Source organism: Catharus ustulatus, chromosome 1 (assembly GCF_009819885.2).
Source record: "Catharus ustulatus isolate bCatUst1 chromosome 1, bCatUst1.pri.v2, whole genome shotgun sequence".
Lineage (NCBI taxonomy): Eukaryota > Metazoa > Chordata > Aves > Passeriformes > Turdidae > Catharus > Catharus ustulatus.
In genome coordinates, this window is record NC_046221.1 from 104,731,540 (window position 1) to 104,744,137 (window position 12,598).

Genomic DNA, 12,598 nt, shown 5'->3' on the forward strand with positions numbered 1-12,598 from the left:
TGGAAAACGTAATCTTCTGTATTTGATTTCCCACTCTTTTAGAGCTATGAATAACAAAATATTCTGCATTCATTTTTAAAATTCTAATGTCAACATTAATTTCAATGTCTTTTGAATACCCATTCAAGACATTAGCTCTTACCAATACAGATAACATGCCACACTTTGCAGATATATGAAATTGTCTTATTTTGCTATATATCGGGCTTATCAATATCCACTTTTAAATCATTGGCATAATTAAGAGATTTTTTTATGTATTAATGAAATAGATATATATATATATATATATCTGAAGTTTTTTTGTTATGTCCATTTCATGATCGCATAATTAATTAATTTGCAATTAATTGACATGAAATGAAAACTAGAAGAAAATTCCATGTTTCATCCCTTCAGCTACACTGATATATACCAAAAAATAAATATGCCTTCTCAAAATATGATGATTTTATGAATATTTCATGCTCAGTACATAGTACAGCTGCTAACCCTGATTTCCAGAGAGGCAGCCGTTTGCTCCTCCAGCACTTAGTGTCAGCAGTAAAAGAAACATAAACAAACTAAATAAAGAAGAGGCACATTGGGACACATATCTCTTCATATGCTATTTGTTGAATGTTTGCTTAGAGTTTTATTTCTTTTTTTCCTTATGAATGCTGGACTTGCCATTAATCACTTCTGGTTTGAAACATTTATTTCACAGACTGCCTGGCACTATTTTACCCATTTTACAAGACACATAAAATACCATTAATATACAATTTAATAATGTTATTGTTTCTACCTTGCTTTTCTTAGTGTTCTTGTTTTTCTGTCGTAGTTAAATTACCAGGCAAAGTTACCTAATCATTTGGAAGCAAGCTGTCATGAACACGGGAAATTTGAGTATCACATCAAAGTGATGAAAATGTATGCAAACATTTCAGTCTGAATTCTTCAAGATATTTATTTAGCAGAAACTCCATATTATTGTTCAAGGGCTGTCAGCAGTCATTATCACAACATACATGGTACATAAACACACATGGAGAGGGAGAAACAGAAAAACAACTATAAATCACACTCTTTGGAGGGAAAAGGACAGTGCTATATATCCCTGTTGAACATGGATCTGTTGCAATATGAAGATTATTATAGTACTTATTTCAGCAAATTTAGATGTTGTTGAATAGAGTGTGACCTTTTGGTCTTAACATTTGGGTCTGATTCACATCACAGGTTGTTTATGATAAAAAGGGTAAATATTTTTCTTCTCTTTTGCCTCAGCTTGGTTATATCCAAAATGAAGATTATAACTCTTCTCCTTGTAGGCATAAGTGAAGGCCCAACCAGTAAACTGAAATGAGCAGAGCAAGAAACTACTTTCCTGCTTTATGTAATGATACAGTAGAATGGGCAATACTTAGACCAACAGAGGAATAAAGGTTGCATTTGGTTATGGCTTAAAAATATTCACAAAATTTAAAGAAAATTGCAAAATTTCACCAGTAATATGCTTTGAAAGTGGTAGCAAAATATTATATCTGGTAAGCATAAGAAGCACAGCGTTTTCTTCTTCAAATTAATAAAGAAAGAACTCATTTCCCACAAAAAAAACTTTAGTTTGAAAAGTAGAATGGAGAGTAATTGTGCCTTAAATATATTCTTATGGAATCTGACTATGTGACATTTAGATATTTCTGAAAAGTGAAAAAAAATGTTCAATGAATTTTGAAATTTTCACTGATAAGAGAGATGAAATCTGGCAGCAGACCAAGCAGATAGTAGACTGAAAAGATAATAAATTCTATTCCAGCAAAGTTGTTTATTGCATAACTCAGATGTGTGGCTTTCATAATCTATTCTAAAGAATAAGAGTTTAAAAGATCAACAAAACCCAAATGTATTCAATTAACTAAGAGGTCATATTAATAAGTATCTAGCAAGTTTTAATGCACGTTTTCCTCTTTATCTCTGCATTACTGCAAAGGGTTTATGTAAATTTACCTGTTTTGGGCTCCACAGAGAAGTAAGGCTGTCCTTGCAATATGCTGTAAACCACACGAGCACTGTTGCCGTAAGTAGGATCATCTGCATCCGTGGCAGTCACTTGAACCACAGAGGTACCTGTAAAATGTTTGAGGGACTATTGCACATGAAAGATAGAAAAATCTGAGCTACACTTACTCAATAAGCCATGCCAGTATATATCTGGAACAGTGAGGTGGTTTTTTCACAACTGTTCATCATTTCCACGCTGACTCTGTTTAGTGTATCAGGTTCTATTTCTAAACCAGTAGTATCAGCTATTACAGAATTCCATCTCCCCAAATAGCCACAGGCATTGACTCACAGCAGTAAAAACCATGTTACTCATTAGCTCCTCCTCTCCATCTCTGCCCTTGCTTGGTGGAGGATATGTCAGCAAAATTTCTGCATAATGATGGTGAAGCATGAAGTTGTTTGAATATAAAATGCAGTAGTAGTAGTAGTAGCTTTCCTTTTAAGAGAAGTCTGCATGTTGAAATTGCAATGACTCAAACATACTATATATATATATATATGTTTTACAAATTTTAATAAATGTACACAAAGTTATTGTTAGTCTATAAAATTATTTACTTCATAAAGAGATGGCTGAAGAGCTTCTTTCTCAGCTCAGAGAATACCTGGTGAGAGCTATCTCTAAATTCCTTTAAAAATCAGTAATTTCTTTCAATAGTCTGCAATACTAATTTCCTTCAATATATCTGCAGTATCAATTGTGGTAATCTATTGCATAAAGATTCGTTGAGCAAAAAATTTTTCTATGTTGACAGAAATAAGAAAGCAAAATTTCCAACTGGCTAACAAGAGGATTGTATTTTTTGAGGACCTCATTCTGCATCCAGTTCCTATTCATTATGTTCTCCATGTCAGTTCCCACTTCCTTTATTCTAGACAATGGCTTTCATGGTTTATGCTGAGAACTGAATAAAAAGAACACTCGGGAGCCAGGGCCTTGGCCATGGTCACCACCCCTTGATCGACAGAAGGGATTATGTTTTCTCACTCAAAAATTTTCTGGAATATTCAGACCTTCCATTTAACAGACCAGGGACCCATCTGAAGGTGAGATTGCAAATTGACAGATGCCTAGTAAAGGTCCTCAAGAGAAGATCAGATTGCTTTATAGATTTTATTTAGGCGCATGATTAGAGAAAAGCATTTGTTAAATACAGTGTTCATTTTCTGAAAGGACACATTTTTGTACTGTGAAAATGAAACCAGCAAGTCTTGAAATCACTTTTTAAGAACAATCCGCAATAGCAAGTCTCCAGGATGAACTTAACATAAATAATATTCTAGTCAGTTTTACTTGTAATTTTCAGGAAATGGGAGAAAGTTCTGAAATTCATCTTATATAGTATATCTCCCATCTATTTTCCTCATCTTTTCCATTCTCAGTTAAGTAGAACATCATAAATGGAGCCTGGGACTAGGCTGAAAGTTTGGAGAGAGGATTAAGTGCAGGCCTCCATAAAATGGAGAATAAAGGATGGGTCCTGCTTGAAAGAATTCTGACCAGAAATGATAATTTGTAAGACAAATTTATTCAGGTTATGGCCTAGTTAGCCCACATTCCTGATCTCTATTCCTGAAGTATCCATGACAAAGTAGTATGGTTGCTATTCTATTTAAATGCAATTTTTCACTCTTGTGACCTGTCTAATATTTTTGGACAGGGAAAAGGTTCTTCCCAACCTGAAATTTCACATGCAACTATTAAGTAGATGGAAAGTTTAAAATGAAAATCGGTAGTTAATCCATCAAGTCATTTATCAGTTGTGGGACTTAAAATACATCCATTTTCTGTTCACCAGTAACTAAGAGCTTTGATTCAGTATGTCAAAGTGATTTTACAGATTACTCTATAATGTAATTTCATACAGGGACCTACTTTAAACCTGCCAAAGTCTATCCAGCTTTTGAGAACAAGGGTATCATAATGACTATTTGACATCCTGTGTTCTTTGTGCAAGCCACGCTCACCGCACTTACAAAGTCACTAAGCCCTGCCAGTGAAGCTTACAATGTCTGCAAATATTGGCAAAAGTGCTTATAAACCTCACATTCAGTTACATCTTTGCCCCCTGCTCTTGCTGCTTTCAAGGGCCCCAGACCAATACAGGATCAAAGAAATTACAAGCTCTGCAGTCTCAGCACAGACGTTTTCTAAATGCTGCAAGTTTAGAAGTGCTTGTTTGCTGTAAAAATCTATTGATGCAGCAAATAAACCCTCTACATTCCAGGAGATGAATAAAGTCATTATCTGACTTAGATTTTCTCTCTCCTAAAACACACGAATCCTCCAGAAAGGGGTGTTTTTTAAGTAGAAATTTTGACATCAAATCTTTCTGCAATAATTCCATTTAAATGCAATCGGTAACTAAAAAACAATGATACTTTTCCAGTTCCTCTGTGCTAATCAACTTCTTTTAAACATCAGTGGGGGAAAGATCTGAAAACCATGTTATTTTCATTATTTCTTTACTAATTGCACACAAAAAAAATGAGCTTCTGAATCCCCATGTTGAGAAGGAGATTTCTGCACATTTTTTAAAAAAATATGCAAGATAACAAAAGGTATTCTAACTACGTGAAAAGTCCTATGTGTAGGAAAACTATTCCAAGGAGACAAAATGCAAAGAAAGACCTGTATTTGAGGGTTTCCAGAGATTTTTTCCAGAAGAAGCAGATTGCTCTTGAAGAACAGGAATTCCTTCAGAGTATAATTGACATGCACTGCTGTCCTAGTCTTTCTGCAGTGGATTGATGTCAAATTAAAACACTTACTTTTGAAAAACCCCAAAACAAAGCTGTGGGGATACTTATGGATAATAAGCACTTATAATTACTTATAGATAATAAATCTAAAAGTGTGAGGAGAAATGGGTAGTTGCATCGCAGTCCCAAGTACATCATCTTAGTAGAGTTTGTGTTCCTGCACTGAAATTTTCTTCTTTGCATCCATGAATGCTTTGCCTTACTCTCTAGCACAGACAGTCAGCTGTCTTACATGCATCCAAAGTTACAGGAAACAGGGACATTCAACAAATGCTACCACACATTTATTCCATCCAACAAAATGAGTGTTCCAATAAATCTTGTTTAGTCACTATTGTTCAGAGCCCTGGAGTGCAAGTGCAGACAGGACATTGACCCTACCCCAAACTTTCATTAGTGACTTAATATAAACTGCAGCTTTTCAACTATTATTTAAAATATTAGTTACAGTTTGTGTATTTTATATGGGTTGAAAAAATAAATATGAATTATTTATTTAAAAATAGCTTTCTCTTTTCTATATGGTTTCTTTTAAAATTATCTTTCTCTACAGTTGTCTTCTTAACAAAGATTGAGTATCAGTTCATTAAAAAGAATTCAACATGCAGCAACTTCATAAACTTTTTCAGCTGTTGTAGCAAGTACTGAGAAAAAAATATGTGTTGCTTATCAAAGTGTTCCACTTAATTTTTTCTTTTATGGTAGCTAGTAAAAGATTTAATTCTATGTGACTGGCACAGATCTCTGGTTTTGTTTTCCAGAATTTTTAAGATAATTTGTAATAATATTTAATAGATATAGGTAGATATTACTCAATTACAGCAATCTTAGAGTTTGATCTATTACACTGATATTAAGGTAAAAGGACGCGAGGATATTTGCAGAGAGGATCTTGAATTAAGAATTTTATTTGTACTTAAATTTAGCCTAATCAAGGTTCAACAACGTTCCTGACACAGTGCAGAGATAGACATTCTCTGCAATAAAAAGAGGAAAAGCTAAACTGGTTGTTGAATTTGAGTTGGAGATCCTTTGAAGGAATCCATTTTGAATCTCTAAGTGTATCAGTTTAGAAATCTCTACAGAGCTTTTTAGAAAGCTTGAAAGTAACTTGCAGTATATTTTATGTAAATTTTGAAATAATATTTTATGAGAAATTATTCTGTGACTTCTTTTTTTAATATTTGTGAGATCATTCAAAAGAAAACTGGTTTCTAAAACTAGATTAATTTAACAAATGCCTAGTTTTGAAACTTCACAAACTCTAATCAATTGAATTTTAGCCATATTAACAAATTGAAAATAGAGTTTTTAGGCAGTCAGTTTTTAAAAGTATTAATTTATATCAATTAACAATGTGTATTATGTCTAACACACAAAACAAAACAATTCTATGATGGCATCACATTTCTACACAATATCAGCTGCTACTAAAAGCATTAAGCACCTTTACTATCACGTTATCCAGAATTCCTGCATAATCCTTACATACAACAATCCAGACTGATTCTGCTCAGTACAGGCTGGTATTTCCATGCTTCTACCACTGGGTCTTACCCACAGCTGATGCAGCAACGCCTCCACAGCCTTTCCCCTCCAGGAGTGTGAAAGGGAGAGTCAGAACCCTCTTCACCTCCTCCCTCCTCTCCCACAGCCTCATTATATTCCCTTCAGTTGGTGAAGAATCTCAAGAATGGTCCCAACTAAGCAGCAAAGTCAGACAGAGGAAAGCAGAGGAGGCGTGTGCTTGGAGAGAGACACTTGATGCAGGCTCTCAAAGCCCACAACACACTGAATCGATGATTTGAGCCTCATACAGTGCTTTTGCTTTCTTTTTATATAATTCATATATTTCTATCCATTTCAGTCAGGGGTAATAAACATGGCAAGAAAAATATTTGTTGTGCTGGGTAACAAGCAACGCTGCTGATATGGCTGGAAAGCAGAGAAAATTAAACAAACCTAAAACTATGTTGGCATTGGAATTCTCACTCCTACTTCCCTTGACTATAACTCAAACAGACCAGTGTCCTTTTGTTTGAAATATAATGTTGCTCAGTTTTTTAAGTACTAGGTATGCTTTAAAAAAAATACAACAAAAGCAAATCCTTATGATTTTCAGATAAGCCATATCTTTGATGGTTTTGTCATGAATAGATTTACAAGCCATCAAGAGATTTACAAACCATCAAGATATTTACTCTGTTCAGGATAATCAATATAATTGGGCCTGACCCAAATATAATTTGAACCTGACCTGAAGTCATTTCAAATAAAAGAAGAGGTTGACTTCAATTAGCCTTAGATAATGTCCAAAAATATTTGTCAAATAAAATACAGAAACATTATACTTGCATAACCAGCCTGTAGGTTAAAGGTTATATTTTCCTAGCTTTATAATTAATTTGGGTTTATAATCCTGTGATCGCTTTCATTTTCTTTAATATCCAATTAAAAATCCTTGTCATGGATATAACTTTAAACAAAATATGAGAGAGATACTTTGTATCTCCTTAATATTTCATGGATGCTCTAGGTGATTAATTAAAAATTATGTTATATGAATAAAGTATGAATTGCTGTAACTATGTAAGACAAAATGCAAGAAAGTGTGACAAAGGAATTTCATGGTAATCCTTAACTCTGTAACAATGCAGCATTTGGTAGGTGGGTGATACTAATCATGAAGATGTTTAAAATGTGAAGTTTCAGGAAGTTCATGAATGTGAAACCACCCTTAGTTGATAAAAATCTCAGAGAGTGCACAAGTCTCTTTTAATAATTTTGCATAATACTTCCCTTGAATTGAAAATACTTTTGGTGTTGTATGGTCCATATGGGAGAGAATTTCTTTTACTCCTTTATGATGTAAAGATTCAACAAAATATGCAAAGCAGCTCATTTTGGAAAAGAGTCCATATATTCTCCACTGCACACAGTGCACTCCCCATAGATTGATTTCCAATATATTTTTGGAACAAATGGAGCATAGGAAGGAGTAGAGGCACGGATTTGTAGGTGTAGGTAAAACTCATATATCTGTAGTAGTTGTCTGTACATCAATTTGCCAGTGCAAGAAAAGACAGAGGCGATAAATGCAAAAGTGAAATATGGAGATAATTTCTTTTCAGGTCATAAGACAAAAGTGAAAAAAAAATTAATAGTTGCTGCATGTTACATCTTACTTAAATAATCTTATTCTAAAATAAAAGGGGCAACTTAATCAAGAAAAAAAAAAATGTATTTAAGACAACATATGTTTGTAGTGCATTATTTAGGCTTTCCAGTTTTAGATTGTCTGTTGTCTAGATTTTTTCAAAGTTTAGAAGTAAAAAGTTTCCAGCAATATATCACAACTTCATCTCCTCCCTATTACTCTGCAAAAGCTGTGGTGTTTGTCTTTCTTCCAAGGCTAATATTGCCTCTTCAGCCATCCACGTAGTGCTCGAGTGACAATGAGAAAATGCCAAGTATCAATGAGAAATATTGTCATTGTTCACTGCTTAATAAAATAAATGTATAGAAAACTCATTAGCAATGTTTTACTTATCTTCTATTGACTCCTAAACTGAGTTTCAAATATATAAGCAATGTTTGCTACTGATTGCTGCAGGGCACTTAGGTAGGGAAGATTATTTTTCTCTCTCTAGGTCCAATTTAGATGCATTGTTTAACATTCAAAACCACAGGAGATCATACTGAGGAAATTATAGCAAAGTTTATGCACAGCCTTACTGTAAGAGTATCATATTTTAATGGGGTTTAAAATCAGTCAAGAAAAGAAAATCTTTATTTCAATCACCACAGAACTCTCCCAAGCTGAAGGGAGCCTTTCCCTATACCTAGTGCAGTAAAGAAATTTGTGGGGGTTTTTTTTGTTTGGTTTGGCTTTTTGCTGTTGGGGGGTATATTTTTTGTTTGTTTTTGTTTTGGTTGGTTGGTTGGTTGGTTGGTTGGTTGGTTGGTTGGTTGGGTTTGGATTGGTTTGGGGTTTTTTGTGCTTGCATTTATAATTTCATCTTAAAGTAACATTTACCAAAACATCTCTGGGCCATGCCTTAATCTGGTCTGAAAGAGTCAGCTTTCAGAGGAACAGTGGCACCTGACAATGGATGACCATTGGGTCACTTTAGAATAAAGAGATAGTGGATTTGCTTTTGAAATTCTTCCCTAATTCAAACTCAGGAAACATCAGGAAACATTTCTTAGTTTCCAACAAAGGGTCTGAACCCATTCCTCTCTGATTTCAGTAGAATTTTGAACTATCTCAAGTTGTACCACAGTTCGTGATGCTTGCCTATGTTCCCCAGAAAATGGTATTTCTGTGTAAGAAAAAAATACCCAATAAATATTACTAAAATGTGCAAAACTTACAAAAAAGATTATGTATTCAATAGAAGGAATTTGAAGAGTTTCTTAAGAACACACCTTATCTGAACGAAACTATAAATTATAAATTATAACCTCTGAGTACCGTAACATAGGTGTGAAACTTATTACTGTTAATGGGAATTACAAAACAAAGCCTCTGGGCCCTGGAATGAGAAATGCACCATAAAATGGTTATCTGAATCTTTGCATAGCTATTTGAGTTTCACAACATTTTTGAAAGGGTAAATACTTAATCTTGCATGTTATTTCCAGTTAAGTCTTGAAATATCTAACTGTTGCAGGTGCCTCATAGATAATTAAGTAGCTTAGAGTGAAACAGTAAAAAATAATGAAACTTTTAAAAAGGCAATAGGAACAAATCTCCCACAACACCAACAGTGTATTTTGGACTTACCCACAGGAGACATCTCAGGAACTCCAGCAGTGTAGGGGCCATCCAGAAATTTTGGCTCATTGTCATTGATGTCCTGAATCTTAATGACGAACTCAGACTCTGGCTCCACGGGTTTATTAGTGAGCCTATCTAGTGCTTGTGCTCGGAGCGTGTAGTAGGCCTGCTCCTCTCGATCCAGCCTCTTTGTAGCATGAATATCCCCCGTGTTCTCATCAATAATGAAAATGGAACTTGCCCCTTCGCCTGACAAGATGTATTTGATGGAACCATCTCCTTTATCAACATCAGAGTGAAGCTGGTGAAAAATTGATGAGAGATGAGATTAACTTACAAGAGAGTCAGTGGCATGGAAATATGTAAAAATAATTCCTATGTTGAGCAGTAGTACATGAAATTTTGTTGTTCCTGGAAATATAAGCTAAATGTTTATCACATAGAGCATGTGAGGGACTGTTAGAATCTACTTTTCAAATCAAAGTTGTTCCTTTAAGCAAAAAAACTTCATTCTTTCCTGCAAACAATCCCACTTTTCTCATGCCAGACTTTTACACAGGCAAGCACACACACACAGATGATCATAACTGCGACTTTATTCCTACCTGAATTTAACCACATTGCACTTCAGTTTATAATACCACTGAAGGGTGAGACTTCAAGCAAATGTCACTATAAACTTAATGTCAGTGTGTGTTTGCTCTTGTGTGCATTTACGGATTTTCTCAGTGTTTACTGCAGAGAAAAGTAAAACATGTCAAAGGCTCCTCATAAGGGAAAGCAGCAGGGCAAGTACTGATCTCTTCACTCTCATGACCAGTGACAAAATTCAAGAGAATGGCATAAAACTAAGTAAAGGGAGGTTTAGATTGGATAGCAGGAAAGTTTTTCACCCAGAGGGTGGTTGGGCACTGGAACAGGCTCCCCAGGGAAGTGGTCACAGCACCAAGCCCAACAGAGTTCAAGAAGTGTTTGGACAATGCTCTCAGGTACACAGTGTGACTCTTGTGGCTTCCTGTGCAGGGTCAGGGTTGGACTTGATTATCATGATGGGTCCCTTCCAGCTCAGCATATCCTATGATTCCATAAAATGAGGTAAAATGTACTGGTTGATAAATTGTGCACTACTATCTGATGGGCCTGTAACTTCAATTCTTCACTTCCATATCTTGATTTCCATTATCTAATTACAGAAAAATGCAGACTCTGAGGAAGACCAAGATGTCCTGGCACTTTTGAAAGCACACAGAATTGAAAGGCAGGTGCAGGTTTCCTGGAACTACTTTTAGTAGACACACAAGAAATATACTTCAGTAGGTCAAAATGTATCTTCCATTAGAAAGGCAAGATAGATTTACAGAAAGAAATTTTTTTCCCTCATCATTCAAGGTATTTTAACTTAAAGAGCAAGATTCCGCAGCTTTTCTAGCTCTTTTATGTCCACTGAGTTTCATTTTCCTGTTACAGAACACAGATCCAAACACCTTTGACATACTTCTCAAACTTGTATCAAGAATGTAATTGATCGGGATATCATGTTATAGTAACATGCACCTAAGATATATTTCATATCGTGTAAGTGAAAAGAATATCAGTAAAATTTAAACTACTTTCTTGCTTGCTAAAAGTGGATTAACTTGAAAATAGTTGAAGACAATGTTAAACATGCTTGGATTTTTCTATCTCATATCTTCTTTGTACCTGTCCTACTTCCATGTTATCTTGAGTTTGGAGGTAAGTCCATTGTCATCACCATCATCATCATCATCACAATTTCCATCACATACTTTTTTCTCTCAGTTAGGAGTACCACTGTGACAGTATTCACTTCCCAAATACATGCAGAAAATTGTTATCTTGGGCATGATTTAGCACAGCTGCAAAATCTTTTCCTATTTCAGTAGGGAAATATTCATGCTCAGTTTTGAATTTTTCAGTTGGATAAAAAGCTGCCTATTTCTTACACATTATTTCACTTACTCTGTTTGGACATCTCATACTTATGCAATTACAGTGCACTACTCTCTTTTAAGAAAGAAATGGAATCTGGAGCTTTGGACTGGATTAGAAAAACAGAAGTAGGGTGTCTAAATGAGATTAGTCACATTATTTTGAAATATGTTTTATCCTTATTCTGCTGCTACCTAAATCCAGAGACACCTAAACAAGCCTGAGATTTCTTTGGTGGAGTTCCCTGACCATTTAAAGACGTATTTCTCTGCACATTCAGAAATAAACACTGCAGGCACTGTGAGCAGGCCAAGGTAAAATGTATTTCACATTCAGGTTCTTTCCAGATCCACAGTACTGTGTATTCCTCAGTCCTAATGGCTGGGATTTATTGAAAAAATCATACCTCTGTTCAGCTCACACATCTGACAGCTGGGGCTTTCAATGCTTTTTAAAACTTGACTGAAAAAGTATCCATCTTCCCTACAGAGGAGCAGTGGCCTGTGCAAGTAAGAATCTGTTTAACTTGTCTTTGATTTTGTTTGACCTTTTTTCCTTCCCTTTTCTTTCTCTAATACCTACTTCAGGGTGCATAAGTCTCCTGTGTGCTATAGAGGAGCTGTGTGGCTTTCTCTACACAGCCAGAATCTTACAGTCTAGGCTGAAATGTCGAACACATTACACAAGACCTGAGGATATGGGATACAAAGATTCTATGCCTTTGTCTTTCTTAAGTGATTCTGTTTTCTCCATACCCCATATTCTATCTGGTCTTTCTATGTTGGCTGAGACTCTCACATTCTCCCTGTAAAAGCTGTTCCACCTTTTCTGGCATACTTTAGGATGGATGCTGGATGAGAGAAAAGCAGAGGACACCAGCATACCCAGCAGTTCATCAGGCAAAGCGATTTTCTCAATGTAAGAGATGTACAACTAAATCTCATCAAGCAGAGAAAGAAAAATTTCCATATCTCAGTTGCTGAGGGCAGCACAGTGCTGTCCCATGGGGATGGAGCTGTGCCCATCAGCACACTGCAGTGGTCTCAAACTGCAGGGCTG

General features: G+C 35.3%; 1 protein-coding gene across 1 annotated transcript in view; it reads right to left on the reverse strand.

Annotated features, from left to right (window-relative positions):
• CDH7 (cadherin 7) overlaps positions 1–12,598 on the reverse strand; it is an 85,307-nt gene that overhangs the window by 36,322 nt on the left and 36,387 nt on the right. The window contains exons 3-4 of the mRNA XM_033055776.2: positions 9,596–9,890; positions 1,990–2,109 (exon numbers count right to left, since the gene is read on the reverse strand). Coding sequence (XP_032911667.1) covers positions 1,990–2,109; positions 9,596–9,890 — 415 coding nt within the window. The remainder of the gene's footprint in view (positions 1–1,989; positions 2,110–9,595; positions 9,891–12,598) is intronic.